Consider the following 25,537-nt stretch of genomic DNA (forward strand, 5'->3'; position numbering starts at 1 on the left):
AGCACTTTGGGAGGTTGAGGTGGGCAGATCACGAGGTCAGGAGATCGAGACCATCCTGGCTAACACGGTGCAACCCCGTCTCTACTAAAAATACAAAAAATTAGCCAGGCGTTGTGGCGGGTGCCTGTAGTCCCAGCTACTTGGGAGGCTGAGGCAGGGGAATGGTGTGAACCTGGGAGGTGGAGCTTGCAGTGAGCCGAGATCGCGCCACTGCACCCCAGCCTGGGCGACAGAGCGAGACTCCATCTCAAAACACACACACACACACACACACACACACACACACACACACACAAAAAAAAAAAAACTGTAGTGGTTGGCTGGGCGTGGTGGCTCACGCCTGTAATCCCAGCACTTTGGGAGTCTGAGGTGGGTGGATCACGAGGTCAGGAGATCGAGACCATCCTGGCTAACATGGTGAAACCCCGTCTCTACTAAAAATACAAAAAGTTATCTGGGTATGGTGGCGGATGCCTGTAGTCCCAGCTACTCAGGAGGCTGAGGCAGGAGAATGGCATGAACCCGGGAGGTGGAGCTTGCTGTGAGCCAAGATTGCATCACTGCACTCCAGCCTGGGTGACAGAGTGAGACTCCGTCTCAAAACAACAACAACAAAAAGACTGTAGTGGTTGGGCATGGTGTCTAAACCCCAACACTTTGGGAGGCCAAGACAAGGGATTGAGGCCAGAAGTTTGAGACCAAACTGGTCAACATGGTGAGACCACACCTCTAATTTTTTTTTTTTTTTTTTTTTTTTTTTTTTGAGACGGAGTCTGGCTCTGTCACCCGGGCTGGAGTGCAGTGGCCGGATCTCAGCTCACTGCAAGCTCCGCCTCCTGGGTTTACGCCATTCTCCTGCCTCAGCCTCCCCAGTAGCTGGGACTACAGGTGCCCGCCACCTCGCCCAGCTAGTTTTTTGTATTTTTTTAGTAGAGACGGGGTTTCACTGTGTTAGCCAGGATGGTCTCGATCTCCTGACCTCATGATCCGCCCGCCTCGGCCTCCCAAAGTGCTGGGATTACAGGCTTGAGCCACCGTGCCCGGCCTACACCTCTAATTTAAAAATAATAAAAAATTTGGCTGGGCACAGTGGCTCAAGCCTGTAATCCCAGCAGTTTGGAAGGCCAAGGCAGGCGAATCACCTGAGGTCAGGTCGAGACCAGCCTGACCAACATTGAGAAACCCCTTCTCTACTAAAAATACAGAATTAGCCAGGCATGGTGGTACATGCCTGTAATCCCAGCTATTCCGGAGGCTGAGGCAGGAGGATCAGTTGAACCTGGGAGGCGGAAGTTGCAGTGAGCTGAGATCATGCCACTGGACTCCAGCCAGGGCAACAAGAGCAAAACTCCGTCTCAAAAATAAATAAACATTTAAAAAAAATTTTAAAGGGGCTGGGCATAGTGGCTCATGCCAGTAAACCCAGCACATTGGGAGGCTAAGGCAGGTAGATCACTTAAGATCAGGGGTTTGAGCCCAGCCTGGACAATATGGCAAAACTCTATCTCTATAAAAAATACAAAAATTAGTGGGCTGTGGTGGCATGCACCTGTGGTTGTAGCTACTCATGAGGCTGAGCAGGGAGATCTCTTAAGACCTGGAGGTGGAGGGTGCAGTGAGCCGAGATCACACCACTGCACCACTCCAGACTAGGCAACAGAGGCATAACCTCTTTCAAAAAGACCTAAGATGGGAGGCTGAGGCAGGAGAATGGCGTGAACCTGGGAGGCGGAGCTTGCAGTGAGCCAAGATTGCGCCACCGCACTCCAGCCTGGGCAACGGAGTGATGCTCTGTCTCAAATCACCACCACCACCAAGAAAAAAAACCTAAGAAACAAAAATTAAAATAATAAAGACTGCAGTGACCGGTATATTTAAGGTTCTGAAGATGGATATAGATATTTTGTCCCTCAATATTCTTGAATAAGCCAGGCGCGGTGGCTCACGCCTATAATCCCTGTACTTTGGGAGGCTGAGGCGGGTGGATCACCTGAGGTCAGGAGTTCAAGACTCCCAGCCTGGACTACATGATAAAACCCCATCTCTACTAAAAATAGAAAAAAAATTAGCTGGGCGTGGTGACATGCACCTATAATCCCAGCTACTCAGAAGGCTGAGGCAGGAGAATCACCTGAACCTGGGAGGCGGAGGTTGCAGTGAGCCGAAATCATGCCACTACACTGCAGCCTGGGCAACAAGAGGAAAACTCCGTCTCAAAAAAGAATCCTTGGATAAGGAACGAAAACTTTTATTTTGCCAGGCGCGGTGGCTCAAGCCTGTAATCCCAGCACTTTGGGAGGCCGAGACGGGTGGATCACGAGGTCAGGAGATCGAGACCATCCTGGCTAACACGGTGAAACCCGTCTCTACTAAAAAATACAAAAAACTAGCCAGGCGCGGTGGCGGGCGCCTGTAGTCCCAGCTACTCGGGAGGCTGAGGCAGGAGAATGGCGTGAACCCGGGAGGCGGAGCTTGCAGTGAGCTGAGATCCAGCCACTGCACTCCAGCCTGGGCGGCAGAGCGAGACTCCGTCTCAAAAAAAAAAAAAAAAAAAAAAGAAAAGTTTTATTTTAAGTTAGGGAGTATTTACTTATTTAAGTGAGGGCTAGAATGGTTCACTTTTATCAGCAACAAAGGCAAATCACAACTTCTTCCTTGCCACGTGTGCTACCCTATACCCTACATTCTGTGCCTCACTTAATATAAAGAAAATACTTGGAAATCCACAATACTATGGCCCAATTTTTCTGCTAGTATATTTGCATATTAACATGGGACCTAGAGAAACTTTTGGAACAAGGTGATATTTATAAAACTGTTATTCTTTGTTTCACATTAGTATCAAGTCTGTCAGAAACACCAAGTAGCTTTATTACCTTCTTGAAATGTTACTTCTAAGCAGGCCTATTTATGTGTTTTTTCTAAGCCTCAATTTTCTATTTAATATTTCTCAGAATAAAGAAAACAGCTCATTTTAAACAAGAAGTTTATTTAAACAACAAGACGCTTGACTGGAAGGGAAAACTATCTAAGATTCTTTTTTGTTTTAGAGTCATTTATCCCTACTTAAAGACAGATTGCCCTACATGTAACAGCTACGTACAAAAAAGTTATAAAATTGTCCTTGGTTTTACAATGATAAATGAAAAACATTAAAATTCTCCAATTGAACAAGGTATGCAAGGATTTTTATGTTGTGTGTTTTTGTTAAAACAGTGAGAGCAAAATAACTTACTGGAATATAAAGATAAGAGCTGAATGAGCATGCCACTAATGGAGAAAGGGGGTATTTTCACAGAATCAGTATTTTTCCCCATCCCGTCTCCACTTGATGTCAATTAAAACATACCATTGGCTGTTTAGTTAAAAAAAAAAAAAAATGCAATATGCTTGTGCACATATACCAGTTACTTTATGTACAATAAAGGAATGGGGAAGGGGGAAATGAAAGAATAGAGAAAACTATACGGTAGTAGTCAGGATGTGGTGGAACCAAATTGCAGTTTTCTAATTGAGAATGTAATCTTGGTCTTTAAAGAACAGAGTTCTGGAGTAAAGAAGCAGGTTCCCTTTTCAGTAGACACCTCCCGTCTGCTGTTGGAACACATCAATTGTATCTTCATCCTCCATTTCCAACTAGCATAAAAGAAAAAACAAATGTAAGAGCACTGATTAAGTTCTGAAAATTAATGATTTTCAGGTTTAAGTATGCTGAAAACATGTACATGTTCCACTGAGTTCCAAGTTTCATTATTTTAGATGTCTCATAGCTTAATGTATCAACACACTTGGTTTAAGTAATTTTTTACTTGGCTTCCTTTTTTATGACTATTAGATAAAACTTAACTTGTTATGTGTGTTTTTTTTCTTTTTTTTTTTTTTGGAGACAAGACTTCTGTCACCCAGGCTGGAGGGCAGTGGCGTGATCTCAGCTCACTGCAACCTCCATCCCTCAGGTTCAAGCAATACTCCTGCCTCAGTCTCCCAAGTAGCTGAGATTACAGGCATCCACCGCCATGCCCAGCTAGTTTTTTTGGATTTTTAGTAGAGACGGGGCCTCCCAAAGTGCTGGGATTACAGGTGTGAGCCACTGCGCCCAGCCAAAACTTAGTTTTTGAGTAAAAAGCAGAATATTATCCAGGTGCGGTGGCTCATGCCTGTAATCCCAGTACTATTAGAGGCCAACATTGGAGGACTGCTTGAGCCCAGGAGACCTAGACCAGCCTGGGCAACAGAGAGAGAGACAACATCTCTACAAAAAAAAAAGTAAGGCCGGGCGCGGTGGCTCAAGCCTGTAATCCCAGCACTTTGGGAGGCCGAGACGGGCGGATCACGAGGTCAGGAGATCGAGACCATCCTGGCTAACACGCTGAAACCCCGTCTCTACTAAAAAAAATACAAAAAACTAGCCGGGCGAGGTGGCAGGCGCCTGTAGTCCCAGCTACTCGGGAGGCTGAGGCAGGAGAATGGCGTAAACCCGGGAGGTGGAGCTTGCAGTGAGCTGAGATCCGGCCACTGCACTGCAGCCTGGGCGACAGAGCAGACTCCGTCTCAAAAAAAATAAATAAATAAATAAAAAATAAAAAATATTTGGCCGGGCGCGGTGGCTCAAGCCTGTAATCCCAGCACTTTGGGAGGCCGAGACAGGCGGATCACGAGGTCAGGAGATCGAGACCATCCTGGCTAACACAATGAAACCCCGTCTCTACTAAAAATACAAAAAAATTAGCTGGGCGAGGTGGCGGGCGCCTGTAGTCCCAGCTACTCGGGAGGCTGAGGCAGGAGAATGGCGTAAACCCGGGAGGCGGAGCTTGCAGTGAGCCGAGATAGCGCCACTGCACTCCAGCCTGGGCGACAGAGCGAGACTCTGTCTCAAAAAAAAAAAAAAAAACAAAAAAAAAAAGTAAAAAAAAAAAATTAGCCAGCCACGGTGACACACGTCCATACTCCCAGCTACTCAGGAAGCCAAGGTGGGAGGATCAATTGAGCCCATAAGATAAGGCCGCAGTGAACTGTGACCACACCAGCTCACTCCAGCCTGAGTGACAAAGCGAAAGACCCTGTATCAAAAAAAGAGAAAAAAAGGCAGGGGCCAGGCACAATGGCTCACTCCTGTAATCCGAACACTTTGGGAGGCTGAGGCGGGCGGATCACCTGAGGTCAGGAGTTCAAGACCAGCCTGGCCAACCTGGTAAAACCCCATCCCTACTAAAAATATTTTAAAAATTAGCCGGGCATGGTGGCATGTGCCTGTAATCCCAGCTATTTGGGAGGCTGAGGCAGGAGAATTGCTTGAATCCAGCAAGCAGAGGTTGTGGTGAGCCAATATCGTGCCACTGAACTCCAACCTGGGTGACAGAGCAAGACTTGGTCTCAAAAAAAAAAAAAAAGAGAGAGAGAGGCTGAGGCAGGCAGATCACCTGAGGTCAGGAGTGCGAGACCAGCCTGGCCAAAATGGTGAAACTCAGTCCCTACTAAAAATACAAAAAAAGAAAAAGAAAAAATAGCTGGGCATGGTGCCGCACGCCTGTAATCCCAGCTACTTGGGAGGCTGAGGCAGGAGAATCACTTGAACCCGGGAGGTTGAAGTTGCAGTGAGCCAAGATCATGCCATTGTATGTGACGAGCGAGAAACTCTGCCTCAAAAAAATTAAATCAAAGTTAAATATGTGTGTGTCGAGGGTCCACAGAAGGGTGATATGTTTAAAGAATCTCGCTGCACTGTTCAGCAAAGACTGAAAATAAATCTCAATAAAAACCCAAATTAGGCCGGGTGCCAGGGCTCACACCTGTAATCCCAAAACTCTGGGAGGCCAAGGTGGGCGGATCACAAGGTCAAGAGGTCAAACCCATCTGGCCAACATGGTGAAACTCCGTTTCTATCAAAAATACAAAAATCAGCTGGCCGTGGTGGCACACGCCTGTAGTCCCAGCTACTCAGGAGGCTGAGGCAGGAGAATCAGTTGAACCCATGAGGTGGAGGTTACAGTGAGCCATGAGTGCCCCACTGAACTCCAGCCTGGCAACAGAGCAAGACTCTGTCTCAAAAAGAAAAAAAAAAAACCCAGGCTGGGTACCGTGGCTAACGCCTGTAATCCCAACACTTTGGGATGCCGAGGCAGGTGGATCACGAGGTCAGGCATTCAAGACCAGCCTGGCTAAAATAGTGAAACCCCATCTCTACTAAAAATACAAAAAATTAGCTGGGCGTGGTGGCAGGCGTCTGTAATCCCAGCCACTCGGGAGGCCGAGGCAGGAGAATTGCTTGAACTTTGGAGGCAGAGGTTGCAGTGAGCCGAGATTGTGCCACTGCACTCCAGCCTGGATGACAGTGGGAGACTCCGTGTCAAAAAAAAAAAACCAAAAAAAAAAAAAAACCCCAAACTAATAAAACATAGTATGCTCAGATATTAAATACCATATAGCCGTTAAAAAATACATAGATTTAGGCCGGGCGCGGTGGCTCAAGCCTGTAATCCCAGCACTTTGGGAGGCTGAGACGGGCGGATCACAAGGTCAGGAGATCGAGACCATCCTGGCTAACACGGTGAAACCCCGTCTCTACTAAAAAATACAAAAAACTAGCCGGGCGAGGTGGCGGGCGCCTGTAGTCCCAGCTACTCGGGAGGCTGAGGCAGGAGAATGGCGGGAACCCGGGAGGCGGAGATTGCAGTGAGCTGAGATCCGGCCACAGCACTCCAGCCTGGGCGACAGAGCGAGACTCCGTCTCAAAAAAAAAAAAAACAAAACAAAAAAAAAAAAACAAAAAAAACCATAGATTTTCATGTACAGAAATGAAAATATCTTTAAGATACAGTAGATACAGTGTTAGGCTAAAAACACAATTTTAAAACTAAGCAGCAGCCAACTCTGGGTGCACTGACTATATATAAGTTAGCCATGCTTTGTAAGGAGCAGTTAAAAAAAAAAAAAAAGTACACCCCAAGGAGCAAAGCCGCTTATTGTATGACTAAATTTGTTTTTGTTTTTTTTTCCCTTGCAACGGAGTTTCGCTGTTGCTGCCCAGGGTGGAGTGCAATGGCGTAATCTCGGCTCACTGCAACCTCTGCCTCCCGGGTCAAGCAATTCTCCTGCCTCAGCCTCCCAAGCACTTGAGATTACAGGCATGCGCCACCGTGCCCAGCTAATTTTGTATTGACTCCGTCAATACAAAAAAATAAATAAATAAAACAAAAACAAAATTAGCCAGGCATCGTGGTGGGCGCCTGTAAATCCCAGCTAATCGGGAGGCTGAGGCAGGATAATCACTTGAACTCAGGAAGCGGAGGTTGCAGTGAGCCGCGATCATGCCACCACTCCAGTCTGGGAGACAGAGCAAGACTGTCTTGAAAAATAAAAAAAAGTTGGGGAGGCGGGGGCAGGCAGGAGGCCTGCTAAGATATTTTAATTTATCACAATCCTGTTATCAAAAAATATTGGGAGAACAATTCTAAAACGAATCAATTCCAAATTCTTCAAAATGAAGTAAAATTAATTGCAAAGTCAACCTGAAGATTTTTAAATGCCTCAAGGTCACAGATCCAAACAAATAACTCCTTGTTTAATATTTGTAACTAGTATAGCAGATAATCCCGTTTTACTGGTGGGTAAGGAGGGCTTAGAGGCCGGGCGAGGTGGCTCAAGCCTGTAATCCCAGCACTTTGGGAGGCCGAGACGGGCGGATCACGAGGTCAGGAGATCGAGACCATCCTGGCTAACACAGTGAAACCCCATCTCTACTAAAAATACAAAAAAGGCCGGGCGCGGTGGCTCAAGCCTGTAATCCCAGCACTCTGGGAGGCCGAGGCGGGCGGATCACGAGGTCAGGAGATCGAGACCATCCTGGCTAACACGCTGAAACCCCGTCTCTACTAAAAAAAATACAAAAAACTAGCCGGGCGAGGTGGCGGGCGCCTGTAGTCCCAGCTATTCGGGAGGCTGAGGCAGGAGAATGGCGTAAACCCAGGAGGCGGAGCTTGCAGTGAGCTGAGATCCGGCCACTGCACTCCAGCCCGGGCGACAGAGCGAGACTCCGTCTCAAAAACAAACAAACAAACAAACAAACAAAAACAACAAAAAAAAACTTAGCCGGGCGAGGTGGCAGGCGCCTGTAGTCCCAGCTACTCGGGAGGCTGAGGCAGGAGAATGGCGTAAACCCGGGAGGCGGAGCTTGCAGTGAGCTGAGATCCGGCCACTGCACTCCAGCCTGGGCGACAAAGCGAGACTCCGTCTCAAAAAAAAAAAAAAAAAAAAAAAAAAAAAAAAAAAAAAAAAAGAGGGCTTAGAGAGGAAATACATTCTAATAACTGAGAGTATAGCACAATGGATACTTTTTACTACTACCTTTTTTTTTTTTTTTTTGAGACAGTCTAGCTCTGTCGCCCAGGCTGGAGTGCAGTGGTGCGATCTCGGCTCACTGCAAGCTCCGCCTTCCGGGTTCACGCCATTCTCCTGCCTCAGCCTTCCCAGCAGCTGGGACTATAGGCGCCCACCACCTCGCCTGGCTAATTTTTGTATTTTTAGTAGAGATGGAGTTTCACCGGGGTGGTCTCGATCTCCCGACATCTGCCCACCTTGGCCTCCCAAAGTGCTGAGATTACAGGCATGAGCCACCGCGCCTGGCATATTTCTTTTAAAACCAAACAAGCCTGTCATCTATCTACTAAAACAAAATTATCCAAATGTGAAGTTTTACAGTGAAACTTTAAATGCCTTTAAAAAATGAAGTTCCTGTTCCAGCCTCATTTATCAACAGAATTTAGCTCCTCCTTGTGGCTATATACCATAATTGCGCTTTTTTTTTTTTTTTTTTTTTTTTTTGAGATGGGCGTTTCACTCTCACCCAGGCTAGAGTGAAGTGGCATGACCTCCACTCACTGCAACCTCGGCCTGTCTACCCCCCCGACACCTTCCCCCCACCCAGATTCTCCTGGCTCAGCCTCCCGAGTAGCTGGGATGGGATTACAGGTGAGCACCACCATGCCTGGCTAATTTTTGTAATTTTAGTAGAGACAGGGTAGTTTTGCCATGTTGGCCAGGCTGGTCTTGAATTCCTGACCTCAGGTGATCAACCCGCCTCTGCCTCCCAAAGTGGTGATTACAGTGGTGAGCCACTGTGCCCAGCCTTTTAAATTTTTTTTTTTTTTTTTTTTTTGAGACAGAGTCTCGCTCTGTCGCCCAGGCTAGAGTGCAGTGGCCAGATCTCAGCTCACTGCAAGCTCCGCCTCCCAAGTTTACGCTATTCTCCTGCCTCAGCCTCCCGAGTAGCTGGGACTACAGGCGCCTGCCACCTCGCCTGGCCAGTTTTTTGTATTTTTTAGTAGAGACGGGGTTTCACCGTGTTAGCCAGGATGGTCTCGATCTCCTGACCTCATGATTCGCCCCTCGGCCTCCCAAAGTGCTGGGATCACAGGCTTGAGCCACTGCGCCCGGCCAATTTTTTTTCTTTTTCTTTTGAGACAGGGGCTGTTACCCAGGCTGGAGTGCAGTGGCACGATCTCTGTGCTTCAACCTCCGCCTCCCGGGTTCAAGTGATTCTCCCGCCTCAGCCTCCTGAGTAGCTGGGACTACAGGCATGCACCACCATGCCTGGCTAATATATATATATATTTTTTGAGATGGAATTTCGCTCTTGTTGCTCAGGCTGGAATGCAATGGCGCAATCTCCAGCTCATCACAACCTCTGCCTCCTGGGTTCAAGCGATTCTCCTGCCTCAGCCTCCTGAGCAGCTGGGATTACAGGCCACCACATCCAGCTAATTTTGTATTTTTAGTAGCGACAGCATTTTTCCCCATGTTGGTCAAGGTGATCTTGAACTCCCAACCTCAGGTGATCCACCCGCCTCGGCCTCCCAAAGTGCTGGGACCACAGGCGTGAGCCACTGTGCCCGGCGATGCCTGGCTAATTTTTGTATTGCTTGGCAGACATAGGGTTTCACCATATTGTCCAGGCTGGTCTCAAACTCCTGACCTCAAGCGATCTGCCTGCCTCAGCCTCCCAAAGTGCTAGGATTATAGGTGTGAGCCAGTGTGCCCAGCCCATAATTCCTTTTTAGAGACTGTCACCAGTTGAAATTTCTTCAAAATATTCTTCTTTTCAGTACACCTCATGGGCTTTTCCAATTTTCAAAGATTATCAACAAAACTACAATCTGGATGTGCTGCTTCATGCCACATTTATCATTTTCTAGTTTTTACTGGGTGATAAAGTTGAAATTCAGAAGTACATGGGATCCAATTTAAATTTCTACTATCACAACATTTTAAAATATTTTTCAAAAACCGTCAATCTTCTATTTTCGAGACAGTCTTGGTCTATTACCCAGGCTAGAGTGCCATAGTACGATCATAACTCACTGCAGCCTGAAACTCCTGGACTCAAGCACCCCTTCCACTAAACTTCCCAAGTAGATGGGACTACAGACACATGCTACCATGCCCAGCTTTTTTTTTTTTTTCCCTGTAGAGACTGGGTCTTGCTATGTTGCCCAGGCTGGTCTTAAACTCCTGGCCTCAAGCAACCCTCCTGCCTGTGTCAGTTTCATAAAGTGCTAGGATTACAGGCGTGAGCCACCAAGTCAGGACAAGACTGGAAGTTTTTTTTTTTTTTTTTGAGAGAGGGCCTCACTTTGTTACCCAGACTGGTGTGCAGTGGCGCCATCTTGGTTCACTGCAGCCTCCACTTCCTGGGCTCAAGCAATTCTTCCACCTCAACCTAAGAAGTAGCTGGTACTACAGGCACGTACCACCACTCCCTGGCAAATTTTTTATTTTTTTGTAAAGACAAGGTTTTGCCATGTTGCCCAGGCTGGTCTTGAAATCCTGGACTCAAGTGCTCCGCCCACCTTGGTCTCACAGTGCTGGCATTACAAGCACTTTGTAATCTTGACAATGGCTCTCATGAGCCATCTTGCTAAGCCAAAACTGGAAATCTTTAATAGAGGGTAAAAAGAAACAAAGAGCTTCTGCCACAGAAGACAATCCAGCTGATCCTACAGAAAGTGACAGAACAAAATGAAGTAGTATGTAAAGAGAGTTAAAGGATCAGAGAGCATCACGTTTTGTAGTAAGGGTTTGGAAAATATATCATCAGGGGCTCCCCTTGTCAAACAAAGCTATGGAACGCGGCAGTTAGGGCCATTAGTTCCCTTTCATTCATGAAGACACGTAAAAGTTAATTTTTTTTTTTTTTTTTTTAGAGACAGAGTCTCACTGTCGTCCAGACTGGAGTGCAGTGGCGCGAACTCGGCTCACCGCAAGCTCCGCCTCCCAGGTTTGCACCATTCTCCTGCCTCAGCCTCCCCAGCAGCTGGGACTATAGTGGCACGCCCCCACACTTGGCTCATTTTTTGTATTTTTAGTAGAGACGGGGTTTCACGGTGTTAGCCAGGATGGTCTCGATCTCCTGACCTCGTGATCCGCCCGCCTCGGCCTCCCAAAGTGCTGGGATTATAGGCGTGAGCCACCGCACCTGGCCGAGAATTTCAATTCAGCATGTAGAACTAAAATGGTGAGGATTTGGCTGGGTGCGGTGGCTCACACCTGTAATCCCAACACTCTGGGAGGCCGAGGCAGGTGGATCACTTGTGGTCAGGAGTTCAAGACCAGTCTGGCCAACATGGTGAAACCCTATCCCTACCAAAACTACAAAAATTAGCTGGGTGCACTGGTGCATGCCTGTAATCCCAGCTACTCCGGGAGGCTGAGGCAGGAGAAAGGCTTAAGCACAGGAGGTGACAGCTGCAGTGACCCAAGATCGTGCCACTGCACTCCAGCCTGAGCGATGGAGACTCTGTCACAAAAAAACAAACAAACAAAAAACAAACACAAACCACTGGTGGGGTTGGGAACATTGATTTGCGCCTATAATCCCATCACTTTGGAAGGCCAAGGATGCAGTGAGCTATAATGAGGCCACTACACTTCAACCCACGCAACAGAGAAGCCCTATCCCTAAAAAAAAATTAAAATTAAAAATAAATGAATAACAACCATTGGCATTTCCCGAGCCTATTCCTATTTTCCTTTCTGTTCCCCTTTGGTCATACTTCCCAAAGCTCTGAACTCTACAAGAACTATACTCCAGTGTCTCAACGTTCAAATTCATAAACATAGCTGTTCAAAAAATTACAAATGGTAATTTTTCTAATTAGGAGAGATTTTTTACCTGTGCAGGTGTGTCTGTTTCATTGATTGGTTGCCCGTCGAATCGGAATCTGATCTGCCTCATTGACAATCCCTGAACGAGAGAATTTAAAAGCAATAAACGGCATTAAGAGAAACAGAATTCTATTTAGATAAAAGTACATGCATATTTAGCCATGACTATATTAAAGAAATAGCTAAATAAACAATCGCCAACATGTTAACATACCCTATAAATAAAAAGATTTGGGGTGATTCTCATTTTCTTTTTTTTTTTTTTTTGAGACAGAGTTTTGCTCTGTTGTCAAGGCTGAAGTGCAGTGGCTTGGCTCAAGGTAACCTCCACCTCCTGGTTCAAGCGATTCTCCTGCCTTAGTCTCCCAAGAGTAGCTGGGACTACAGGCCCCTGACACGACAACCGGCTAATTTTTGTAGTTTTAGTAGAGACTGGGTTTCACCACGTTGGCCAGGCTGGTCTTGAACTCCTAACCTCAGGTGATCCATCCGCCTCGGCCTCCTGATCAGCTGGGACTAGGCACGTGCCACCACGACTGGCTAATTTTCGTATTTTTTAGTAGACAGGGTTTTGCTATGTTGGCCAGGCTGGTCTCGAACTCCTGACCTCAGGTGATCTGACCACCTCAGCCTCCCAAAGTGCTGGGATTACAGGTATAAGCCGCCTGTTTGTTGTTGTTGTTGTTGTTGTTTTTTGAGACACAGTCTCGCTCAGTCGCCCAGGCTGGAGTGCAGGGGCACGATCTTGGCTCACTGCAAGCTCCGCCTCCCGGGTTCATGCCATTCTCCTGCCTCTGCCTCCCGAGTAGCTGGGATTACAGGCGCCCGCCACCACGCCCGGCTAATTTTTTGCATTTTTAGTAGAGACGGGGTTTCACCATGGTAGCCAGGATGGTCTCGATCTCCTGACCTTGTGATCCGCCCGTCTCAGCCTCCTAAAGTGCTGGGATTACAGGTGTGAGCCACCGCGCCTAGCCTGTTTGTTTGTTTTTTAAGACAGAGTTTTGCTCTGCTGCCCAGGCTGGAGTGCAGTGGTACGATCTTGGCTCACTGCAACCTCCGCCTCCCGGGTTCAAGCAATTCTCCTGCCTCAGTCTCCCGAGTAGCTGGAATTACAGGTGCCCGCCACCACGCCCAGCTAACCATGCCTAGCTAATTTTTGTGTTTTTAGTAGAGATGGGGTTTCACCATTTTGGCCAGGCTGGTCTCGAACTCCTGACCCCAAGTGATCCACTCACCTCAACCTCCCAAAATGCTGGGATTACAGGTGTGAGCCACTGTGCCTGGCCAGTAAGTCATTCTTTTAAAAAGCTTTACTGCTTTTCAGACACAGCTACTATGTTAAATAAAACATACCTTGAAACAAATATGCATTTAAATGAGTTAGACACTGAAATGAATTTTTTTGTTTTTGTTTTTTTTTGAGACAAGTCTCACTCTGTCGCCCAGGCTGGAGTGCAAGTAGTGCAATCTCAGCTCAATGCAACATCCACCACTGGAGTTCAAGCAACTTTCCTGCCTCAGCCTCCTGAGTAGCTGGGACTACGGGCTCATGCCACCATGCTGGGCTAATTTTTTGTATTTTAGTAGAGATAGGGTTTCACCATGTTAGCCAGGATGGTCTCAATCTCCTGACCTCGTGATCCCCCACCCAGCCACTGACAGGAAATTTAAAGAAAAAAAAAATGCCCATTTAAAGACTTTCCAGGCAGAGCTCGCGGGCTCACGGTGTAATTCCAATGCTTCAGGAGGCCAAAGTGGATCATCTGAGTTAAGGAGTTCAAGACCAGCCTGGCCAACGTGGTGAAACCCCACCTCTACTAAAAATACAAAAATTAGCTGGGCGTGGTGGCGCACACCTGTAATCCCAGGTATTCGGGAGGCTGAGGCAGGAGGATCGCTTGAACCTGGGAGGCAGAGTTTGCAGTGAGCCTAGATCGTGCCATAGCACTCCAGCCTGGGTGACAGACCAGACTCCGTCTCAATAACAACAATAACAACAACAAAATCGACCTAAAATGCCACAACCTATACCCTTGAACTACCTGGAATAGCTTTAAAAAAGCACCTGCTTTTTAATTTCCTTTAATACTTACCCAAATCTGTAATCACTTATCGTCCTACTAGAAAACACTCTTCAGGAAGTATAGGAACCTAGACTGTTTTACTTACAGTCTATTCCTTGCACATAGTAGGTGCTGCTCATTAAGTATCAGTGAAATAAAAGGGATGAAAAACATTACATAACCATAATCTACTTAAAAACGAAGGCCAAGTGTGGTGGCTCATGCCTGTAATCCCAATACCTTGGGAAACTGAGGTGGAAGATCACCTGAGGTCAGGAGTTAAGAGACCAGTCTGTCCAATGTGGTGAAACCCTGTCTCTACTAAAAATACAAAAATTGAGCACGATGACACACGTCTGTAGTCCCAGCTACTCCAGCCAGAGGTTGAGGGGGGGAAATTGCATGAACCTGGGAGGTGGAGGTTGCAGTGAGCCGAGATTGTGCCATTGCCTGGGCGACAGAGTGAGACTGTCTGAAAAAAAAATTTTAATAAATAAACAAATAAAAATACAAAAAATTAGCCAGGCAAGGTGGCAGGTACCGTAATCCCAGTTATTCAAGAGGCTGAGGCAGGAGAATCGCTTGAACCCAGGAGGCAGAGGTTGCGGTGAGCTGAGATCATGCCACTGCATTCCAGCCTGGGCAACAGAGCAAGACTCCATCTCAAAAAAAATTTAAAAATTTGCATGGTGGCCAGGTGCAGCGGCTCATGCCTGTAATCCCAACATTTTGGGAGGCCAAGGCAGGTGGATCACCTGAGGTCAGGAGTTTGAGACCAGCCAACCTGATCAACATGGTGAAGCCCCGTCTCTACCAAAAATACAAAATTAGCCAGGCGCGGTGGTGCATGCCTGTAACCCCAGCTACTTGTGAGGCTGAGGCAGGAGAATCACTTGAACCTGGGAGGCAGAAGTTCCAGTAAGCCTAGATTGTGCCATTGCATTCTAGCCTCAGCAACAAGAGGGAAACTGCATCCTAATCCTAGCATGGGATTACACTGGGAGGCCAAGGTGGCGAGGTGGGTGGATTACCTGAGCTCAGGAGTTCGAGAGCAGCCTGGCGAACATGGTAAGACCTCATTTCTACTAAAAATACAAAAATTAGCAAGTGTGGTGGTAGGTTCCTATAATCCCACCTACTCAGGAGGCTGAGGCAGGAGAATTGCCTGAACTCGGAGGTGGAAGTTGCAGTGAGCCGAGATTATGTCACTGCACTCCAGAGCGAGACTCCGTCTCAAAAAAAAAAAAAAAAAGAAAAAAAAGAAAGAATTGCACAGTGGCACAAGCCTATAGTCCCAGCTACCTGGGAGCCTGAGGTGGGAGGATTGCTTGAGCCTGGGAGTCAGAGGATGCAGTGAGCCATGATCATAAATAATCCTGCCAATACACTTCACCATGGGCAACAAGGCAAAACAGTGTCTTTAAAAAAAAAAAAAAAAAAGGCAAAATTTTGCAATTGCAGAAAAGTTAAATAAGATATGCATAAGAATAGTGTTCAATGCCGGCACTATTGACTCACGCCTGTAATCCCAGCACTTTGGGAGGCTGAGGCAGGCGGATCACGAGGTCAAGAGATCGAGATCATCCTGGCGAATATTGTGAAACCCCGTCTCTAGGAAAAATACAAAAAGTAGCCGGGCATGGTGGCGCACACCTGTAGTCCCAGCTACTCAGGAGGCTGAGGCAGGAGAATTGCTTGAACCCGGGAGGCAGAGATTGCAGTGAGCTGAGATCTCACCACTGCACTCCAGCCTGGGCGACAGTGTGAGACTCTGTCTCAAAAAAAAAAAAAGAAAAAAAGAAAATACTGTTAAAAACCACCAAAGTGAAGCATGATTCTGTTTGTGGTTTTGAGACAGGGTCTCACTCTGTCACCCATACCGGAGTACAGTGATGAGATCATAGCTCACTGCAGCCTAGACCTGCCAAGCTCTAACAATTCTCCCACCTCTGTCACTGAAATAGCCTGGCCTACAGGTGTGTGCCACCACACCCAGCTAATTTTTTTTTTAAGAGATGAGGTCTGGGCCAGGCACGGTGGCTCATGCCTGTAATCCCAGCACTTTGGGAGGCCGAGGCAGTTGGATCACGAGGTCAGCAGTTTGAGACCAGCCTGACCAACATGGTGAAACCCCATCTCTACTAAAAACATACAAAAAAATAGCTGGGCGTGGTGGTGGGCGCCTGTAATCCCAGCAATTTGGGAGGCTGAGGCAGAAGAATCGCTTGAAACTGGAAGGCAGAGGTTGCAGTGAGCTGAGATTGCGCCACTGCACTCTAGCCTGGGCAGTAAGAGCAAAACTCCATCTCAAAACAACAACAACAAAAAAGATGAGGTCTTACTATGCTGTCCAGACTGGTCTTCCAGCCTTGGCCTCCCAAAGTGCTGGATTACCATGCCTAGTCTATGATTTTCCATTTTGTATGCAGTTTTGCTACAGAAGTTCTCCAAAAGGATTACCATTTAAAATTCCCCTGTATCCTGAAGGGGCACTAGTGTTCAAATATAGAAGATACCAGTGGATAAATTATTTAGCACAATTCTTAAGTTCATGTAGGGTAATTTCAGCAAAATTATTCAAATAAGAGTATATGGTATACTGCCGGGCACAGTGGCTCACGCCTGTAATCCCAGCATTTTGGGAGGCCGAGGTAGGTGGATCACCTGAGGTCAGGAGTTCAAGACCAGTCTGACCAATATGGTAAAACCCCATTTCGCTGAAAATACAAAAATTAGCTGGGCGTGGTGGCCTGCGCCCGTAGTCCCAGCTACTCGGGAGGCTGAGACAGGAGAATTGCTTGGTCCCGGGAGGCAGAGGATGCAGTGAGTCAAGATCGCACCACTGCACTCCATCCTGGACAACAGAGCGAGACTCTGTCTCAAAAAAAAAAAAAAAAAAAGATAGTATCTTCACAAGGAACTACAAAAAGAAGGTTTACATATGAAGAATTATGAGCATAGTATTTTCTTATTACATTGTAAATACACTAAGCATAAAAATACTTCAAACATTCTAAAGTTTCTTTTTTCTTTTCCTTTGAAATGCTCTTGCTCCATCACCCAGGCTAGAGTGCAGTGGTGTGATCTTGGCTCACGGCAGCCTCCACCTCCCAGGTTCAAGGGATTCTCAGCTTCAGCCTCGGGAGTAGGTGGGATTATGGGCGTGTACCATCATGCCCAGCTAATTTTTTTGTATTTTTTGTAGAAATGGTATTTTGCTGTGGTGGCCAGGCTGATCTCAAGTGATCCACCCGCCTCAGTCTCCCAAAGTGCTGGGATTACAGATGTGAGCCATTGCACCAGGCCTAAAGGAAGTTTTTATTTTCACTGATCTTTCAAGTATCAACTCAAACTCAATTTCCCAACTTACATAGGTTTAAGCCTTATTCTACTTTGAAGCTGTTTAGAACAATCTGAAGGGGCCAGGCACAGTGGCCCACGCCTGTAATCCCAGCACTTTGAGAGGCCAAGGTGGGCGGATCACTTGAGGTCAGGAGTTGAGGTTAGGTCTACCAAAAATACAAAATTAGCTGGGCATGGCGGCGCACGCCTGAAATCCCAGCTACTCAGGAGGCTGAGGCATAAGAATAGCTTCAACTTGGCCGGGCACGGTGGCTCAAGCCTGTAATCCCAGCACTTTGGGAGGCTGAGACGGGCGGATCACGAGGTCAGATCGAGACCATTCTGGCTAACACGGTGAAACCCCGTCTCTACTAAAAAAAAAAATACAAAAAACTAGCCAGGCATGGTGGTGGGCGCCTGTAGTCCCAGCTACTCGGGAGGCTGAGGCAGGAGAAGGGCATAAACCCGGGAGATGGAGCTTGCAGTGAGCTGAGATCTGGCCACTGCAGTCCAGCCTGGGCGACAGAGCAAGACTCCGTCTCGGGGGGGGGGGAAAAAAAAAAAAAAAAGAATAGCTTCAACTCAGGAGGCAGAGGTTGCAGTGAGCAGAGATTGAACCACTGCACTCCAGCCTGGGCAATAGAACAAGATTCCGTCAAAAAAAAAAAACAAAAAAAAACAAAAAAAACCCCACGATTTACAAGGTAGATAAGTTCTAGCTTAAAAAAATACAGCGAGACTCCCATCTCAAAAAAAAAAAAAAAAAAAAAAAAAAAGACTTCTTGGTCTGGCGCAGTGGCTCATGCTTGTAATCCCAGCACTTTGAAAGACCGAGGCGGGTGGATCACCTGAGGTCAGGAGTTTGAGACAAGCCTAGCCAATATGATGAAACCCCATCTCTACCAAAAATACTAAAAAAAATTGGCCAAGTGTGGTGGCAGGCACCTGTAATCCCAGCTACTCAGGAGGCTGAGGCAGGAAAACTGCTTGAACCCGGGAAGTGGAAGTTGCAGTGAGCTGAGCTCACGCCACTGTACTTCAGCTTGAGCAACAAGAATGAAACTCCGTCTCAAAAAAATAAAATAAAATAATAAAAGACTCTTAAGTAATTTTACCAAGTTCACTCTTACTTTCTTATAAACATAAAATTACATTTCCTTGGTTAAAAAAAAAAACAAAAAACAAGTATTGTAAATACAATTTGATGGATTTCTGGCACAGGACTGGAACCACATATAATACTAAGCAAATCATCCTAAGGGTTTTCATGAGCAAGCTACCAAGTGCACGACAAAACTGACATGCCAAGTACAAGTGCATATTCATCCCATCAAAAAGTCACTGTAGTATTATGCCAGGCTAGTTTTTGTTCCCATGAAAATAAGATTTTTAAAAATAGTTTTATTCAGTGGAAGTACACATATGAATTCCTCACCTGTCGTTCACAATAGGCTTTCATTAGTTTACTAAGTGGTGTATGCCTCTTAATCTTAAACTGCACCACAGAACCATCCTGCCCCGCCACCTTCAAATTAATATGATCGTTGTTCTCAGTCTTGACTCCTTCCTGTTAAAAGAAAAATAAAAGTATAATTTGGGAAATGTGATCAACACACACTTTTATAAAGCAGCAGCAGCCCTAAGTTGCTTTAAAAATCAACAGGTTTCTCATACGGTATGCTAAAACGGCATACGGCTGTTTTCAGCTGCTGAAATCAATGTGAAAGAGGAGAAATCCTGCAGCAACAGTATTAGATAGCTGTCAGATACAGAAAAGCCTACATGCAATACTATCAGTAACAACAATACATGTTTAAAGTTGGGTCCTATTCAGTGTATTGAACGTTCTCTTGAAGCTAAACTTTCTAAAATGGCATATATCACTCCCAAAATATATATTTTACCCCCCAAAAAAGTTAAAAATGAGTCTCTTTTCTAAGCACTTTAAGTACAACTGCAAGAAACAAAACAATAAATCTACAGCCTGCCATTCAAAACTCATTACCGTTGTCGTTAAAAAGTTACCAAACTCAGTTTAATAACCTAAATCCAATCTCCATTAAAGTAAACACACACACGAAAAATCGAAGAATATCCCGATTCCCTCCGGAACAGCGGTAATACTCAGGACCACAGTTACGTTCTCCTCTATTAGCAGCTTCATTTTTATCTTCGGTTAAGAGCACTTATTCTCCCCTCCCCTTTGTTGTCATGGGTCAAATACACAGTTTTATCCCAAGTGTTTCTTGTAGATTTCGACCCAACCTAAAGTTGTCCAAAATCGAGTGTAGAAGGCATGCTGTAGCCCTAAAACGCTTCAGAAAGTAAAGGCGCGAGAGGCGGGAGGTGTCACCAAACTAAAAGCAGCAAGTCCCGTGTGCCCCGATGATGGGTGTCCCCCAGTCCTCCCGGGAAGTCTTCGGGTGCCTCAAAAGCCGCATTCAAAAGTTAAGCCGCACAAAGTCTCTCTGCTCCTACCTGTGCCTCCAACTTCATGAAACCACATGGTCTTCGCGGATTAGGGGTTCGTTGGCACCCAGGGAAAAGCCGCTGCCCCTCCCCCCTCAGGTCCCTGAGGCCATTGAAGTGGGAAATACTCCACGGGAATCCCCCTACCCCCAGGCCCAGCACGGCGGCCAGCGGGCATCCAGGTTCCTGCTCATCAGCAGCCCATTGATTCGCCCCGAACTCTCGCCCCGCCGCCGCCGCCCCGGGCAGGAGTCCCCAGATGCCCGCGGTTTCTACCCCTGAGAGGTGAAGCCCGAGCCCAGGGGACTCCCCGCCGCCTCGGAGACTGCAACACCCGACGCGGGGTCGGCGCAGGGTGGAGACCCCGCACGCCCTAACGCCCCTCCTCACGCGCGCCGGTCGGCTGGGCCAAGAATCCCCGTTCGGGGCTGGTGGGCCCGCGGGCGTCCGCGATCTGCCCGCCCAACTCGCGCTCCGCGCGCACTCGGAGGCCGCCGGGGGCGGGAGAGAGCGGCGGGGCCTCCTCCGGCGCGGGAGGGAGGAAGAGAGGGAGGGAGGAAAATGGCGCGGAGCGCCGGGGCCTGAGCTGCGGCCGGCCCTGTGGGGGGCCCGGGAAGGCGCTGGGAGCCAGCGGCGAGCTCTGGCCGGACCCCGGCCCGCGCCCTGACCCCGACCGCGCGGCGAGGCGAAGGGGCCGGCGCCGAGCTCACCTTGGGCTTTTCGTCGGCCATGGCGAGCGCCGGAGTCTCCTCAGCTGCCGCTTCACAAAAGAGGTACCAGGTCCGCACCAAACGAGCACACAAGCAGCACCAGGAGCGGCAGAAGAAGGAGGCGGCAGCGGTGGACGAGGGAGAGGGTGCGCGCACGTCGTGCGCTCCCTCCCCCCACCCTGCGTGCGCGAGCACGAGCCGCCGGGGCCTCCCATTGGCTGGCGCCTCGCGGGAGCGCGCAACGCTTACATAACCACCCCCACCCCCCGCCCCGCGCCACCGCGTCCTGGGCCAGGCGCCCGCCCGGCCGGCGGGAAGAAGCGCGGACACGCGCACCCGGCCCGCCGCGGGGGCGCGCCTGGCTCTGGGCGGGGCTGTATTGTCCTTCTTCGTGGTGGAGCATAATCAAAATGGCTTCCAGCTGGTCCTCGGTGGGAACGATGAGGCTCGAGGCTTTAGACGTGAGCCATAGGCCAGGGAAGGCTGACTGACTAGAGGAAGAAGGGGATTCCTAAATCAAAGCCCCAGCATGAGGTTCTGGAAAAATCTCTCTCTTTCAGTAGACCAGCAGCCCTCCCATGGTTACTTCCTCTCAGTCAGTCTTAACCTGCTTCCCACCGGACTCTTGCCTCAAATGCAGTGTCTTCTTCTTTTTTTTTTTTTTTTTTTTGAGACGGAGTCTCGCTCTGTTGCCCAGGCTGGAGTGCAGTGGCACGATCTCGGCTCACAGCAACCTCTGCCTCCCAGGTTCAAGCGATTCTCCTGCCTCAGCCTCCCGAGTAGCTGGTATTACAGGCGCACGCCACAACACCCGGCTAATTTTTTGTATTTTTCATAGGGACAAGGTTTCCCCGTGTTAGCCAGGATGGTCTCGGTCTTCTGACCTCGTGATCCGCCCGCCTCGGCCTCCCAAAGTACTGGGATTACAGGCGTGAGCCACCATACCCGGCCTGCAGTGTCTTCTTCTGTCCTGCTGGTAACCCTAGACTTTGACTAGCTACGGGAAAATGTTCGTGTATTCATTCAACGAACTCCTTACTCATCGCCTATCTTCCAAGAGGAAACAGTATCCTTAAGCGAGAACTACCCAACAATCAAGCTTCCAGTCAATTTAATCATTTCCTCCTTGCATCCAGTTAAAACATAGACATGCATCCCTCCTGTCTGAAGAACAATCCAGTGTGTGCACTGGATTCCATCTTGCTCCTCCCCCGGGCTTTATTATTTGCTTTTGTCCCTGAATTTTCTTCCTCTCCTCCGTTAGTATAGAAAAAAAAAAAAAAAAGAAGAAGCTCTCAATTCTATTAAGTTACCATCCTATCTCTCTCCATTCTTGGCCAAACAGCTTGAAAAAATGTCCCTGCCAGCTGTCTCCAACCCCTCCCCTCCCACTCACTCCTCAACCCACTGCAATCTGGTGCTGTCCCCAAAGTTCCACTAAAACTGCTCTCCACAAGGTCACCGCAGACTTTTTTTTTTTTTTTTTTTTTTTGAGACGGAGTCTCGCTCTGTCACCCAGGCTGGAGTGCAGTGGCCAGATCTCAGCTCACTGCAAGCTCCGCCTCCCGGGTTCACGCCATTCTCCTGCCTCAGCCTCCCGAGTAGCTGGGACCACAGGCGCCGCCACCTCGCCCGGCTAATTTTTTGTGTTTTTAGTAGAGACGGGGTTTCGCCGTGTTAGCCAGGATGGTCTCGATCTCCTGACCTTGTGATCCGCCCGTCTCGGCCTCCCAAAGTGCTGGGATTACAGGCTTGAGCCACCGCGCCGGGCCACCGCAGACTTCTTTGCTGAATCCAGTATGCTTCTCAGTTTGTCACTCTTTCTCTTGAACTTTGCAGGAGGTAGGTTTTCCTCTCATCTCTAGCCTGTCCTTTGTTCTCTCTGCAATTTTTTTTTTCTTACTCACTCCTTCCCTTAACTGTTCCTTAGGGTTTTCTTCAAGATCCTTTTATCACTCAATTCCCTCTCCGAGGATGATTTCACCCGCTTTCGCTGCCATCTCTTTGCTAATGATCCTCAAATCTGTTATTTCTAGTCCACATCTTTCTTCTGAGTTTCCAGTTGGATGTCCCAGAGGCACCTCAAACCCAGCAACTCTCAACTAAAACTCCTCACTTTACCTTCCGCGTGGGTTCTTCTTCCTGACCTACCACTCTTAAACTGTGTGACACACCACTACAACAGCTGCCCTAAGCTGGAAAGGCCAGCGACATTCCTGACTTCTTCTCCTTCACACACTCCTCATCCAATCAATCACCAAGTCTTGTCTATTCCACCTTCTTACCAAATCTACTTTCTTCAGCCTCTGGATGGAGCTGCATTTGTTGGCCTTCTGTAGGTCCTCTTTGGGTAGGAAGAGGCTCAAGACCTTAGATATGTGATAGGCCAAAGTAGGAAGACTAACTCTATCTAGTTCAGATCAACACTCTCAAAAGATACTGCAGGGCCGGGCGCGGTGGCTCAAGCCTGTAATCCCAGCACTTTGGGAGGCCGAGACGGACGGATCACGAGGTCAGGAGATCGAGACCATCCTGGCTAACACCGTGAAACCCCGTCTCTACTAAAAATACAAAAAACTAGCCGGGCGAGGTGGCGGGCGCCTGTAGTCCCAGCTACTCCGGAGGCTGAGGCAGGAGAATGGCGTAAACCCGGGAGGCGGAGCTTGCAGTGAGCTGAGATCTGGCCACTGCCCTCCAGCCCGGGCTACAGAGCAAGACTCCGTCTCAAAAAAAAAAAAAAAAAAAAAAAGATACTGCAATATCAACTGGGCATGGTGACTCACGCCTGTAACCCCAACACTCAACACTTTGTGAGGCTGAGGCAGGCAGATCACCTGACGTCAGGAGTTTGAGACCAGACTGGCCAACATGGTGAAACCCTCTGGTGGCTCATGCCTGTAATCCCAACACTTTGGGAGGCCAAGGTGGATGGATTGCCTGAGGTCAGGAGTTCGAGACCAGCCTGGCTAACATGGTGAAACCCTATGTCTCTACTAAAAATACAAAAATTAGCTGGGCGTGGTGGCAGGTGCCTGTAATCCCAGCTACTCGGGAGGCTGAGGCAGGAGAATCTCTTGAACTCAGGAAGTAGAGGTTACAGTGAGTCGAGATCACACCACTCAGTGCACTCCAGCCTGGGCAACAGAGCAAGACTTCGTCTTGAAAAAAAAACAAAAACAGGCCGGGCGCAGTGGCTCACGCCTGTAATCCCAGCACTTTGGGAGGCCGAGACGGGCGGATCACGAGGTCAGGAGATCAAGACCATCCTGGCTAACACGGTGAAACCCCGTCTCTACTGAAAAAAAATACAAAAAACTAGCCGGGCGAGGTGGCGGGCGCCTATAGTCCCAGCTACTCGGGAGGCTGAGGCAGGAGAATGGCGTGAACCCGGGGGGCGGAGCTTGCAGTGAGCTGAGATCCGGCCACTGCACTCCAGCCTGGGTGACAGAGCGAGACTCCGTCTCAAAAAAAAAAAAAAAACAAAAACAAAAACAAAAAAACAAAAAACAAAAACAAAAAAACACAAAGATACTGCAATATGGAAATATCCTCCTAACTCATCTGTTTTTGTTGTTGTTGTTGCTCGTTTGTTTTGTTTTAGACGGAGCCTCACTCTGTCGCCCAGGCTGGAGTGAAGTGGCACTATCTCGGCTCGCTACAACTTCTGCCTCCTGGGTTCAAGCTATTCTGCCTCAGCCTCCCAAGTAGCTGGGACTATAGGCACGTGCCACCACGCACGGCTAATTTTTTGTATTTTTAGTAGAGATGGGGTTTCACTGTGTTAGCCAGGATAGTCTTGATCTCCTGACCTCGTGATCCACCTGTCTCAGCCTCCCAAAGTGCTGAAATTACAGGCATGAGCCACCATGCCTGGCCGTTTGTTTGTCTCTTTGAGACAGAATGTTGTTCTTGTGGCCCAGGCTGGAGTGCAATGGCAAGATCTTGGCTCACTGCAAACTCTGCCTCCTGGGTTCAAGAGATTATCCTGCCTCTGCCTCCTGAGTAGCTAGGATTACAGGCATGCCATGCACCACCATGCCCAGCTAATTTTGTATGTTTAGTAGAGACGGGGTTTCTCTGTGTTGGTCAGGCTGGTCTCGAACTCCCGACCTCAGGTAATCTGCCCACCTTGGCCTCCCAAAGTGCTGAGATTACAGGCATGAGCCACTGCGCCTGGCCTAACCCATCTGCTTTAAAGTACCTCCATTATGCCTGGATGTTTAAGTGAGTCAGAATCATCTAAAGGGCTGGTTTAAATACAAATTTTGGGGCCCCTTGGAAGGTTGGCTCTGGAATTCACCTTATTTATTTATTTTTTTTCTTTTTTAAGAAAGGTCTAGGCCGGGCGCGGTGGCTCAAGCCTGTAATCCCAGCACTTTGGGAGGCCGAGACGGGCGGATCACGAGGTCAGGAGATCGAGACCATCCTGGCTAACACGGTGAAACCCTGTCTCTACTAAAAAATACAAAAAAACTAGCCGGGTGAGGTGGCGGGCGCCTGTAGTCCCAGCTACTCAGGAGGCTGAGGCAGGAGAATGGCGTGAACCCGGGAGGCGGAGCTTGCAGTGAGCTGAGATCCGGCCACAGCACTCCAGCCTGGGTGACAGAGCCAGACTCGGTCTCAAAAAAAAAAAAAAAAAAAAAGAAAGGTCTGCTTTCCACCCAGGATAGAGTGCAGTGCCACAATCATAGCTCACTGCAGCCTCGAACTCCTGGGCTTAAGCCATCCTCTCGCCTCAGCCTCCAAGTAGCTAGGACCACAGACATGCACCTCCATACTCACCTAATTTAT

The 25,537-nt window shown here is 48.2% G+C and overlaps 1 protein-coding gene across 1 annotated transcript; it reads right to left on the reverse strand.

Moving 5' to 3' along the window:
- Positions 1–2,969: 2,969 nt before the first annotated feature.
- LOC105469154 (small ubiquitin like modifier 2) lies at positions 2,970–20,913 on the reverse strand. Its single transcript, XM_011719805.2, has 4 exons — positions 20,747–20,913; positions 19,003–19,134; positions 12,167–12,238; positions 2,970–3,636 (listed from the first exon to the last, which is right to left on the reverse strand). Exons 1-4 carry the CDS (start codon positions 20,765–20,767, stop codon positions 3,574–3,576), a joined length of 288 nt encoding a protein of 95 aa, XP_011718107.1. The 5' UTR covers positions 20,768–20,913; the 3' UTR covers positions 2,970–3,573.
- Between the last annotated feature and the right edge of the window lie 4,624 nt (positions 20,914–25,537).

This window comes from Macaca nemestrina, chromosome 17, assembly GCF_043159975.1.
Source record: "Macaca nemestrina isolate mMacNem1 chromosome 17, mMacNem.hap1, whole genome shotgun sequence".
In the NCBI taxonomy this organism is placed as follows: domain Eukaryota; kingdom Metazoa; phylum Chordata; class Mammalia; order Primates; family Cercopithecidae; genus Macaca; species Macaca nemestrina.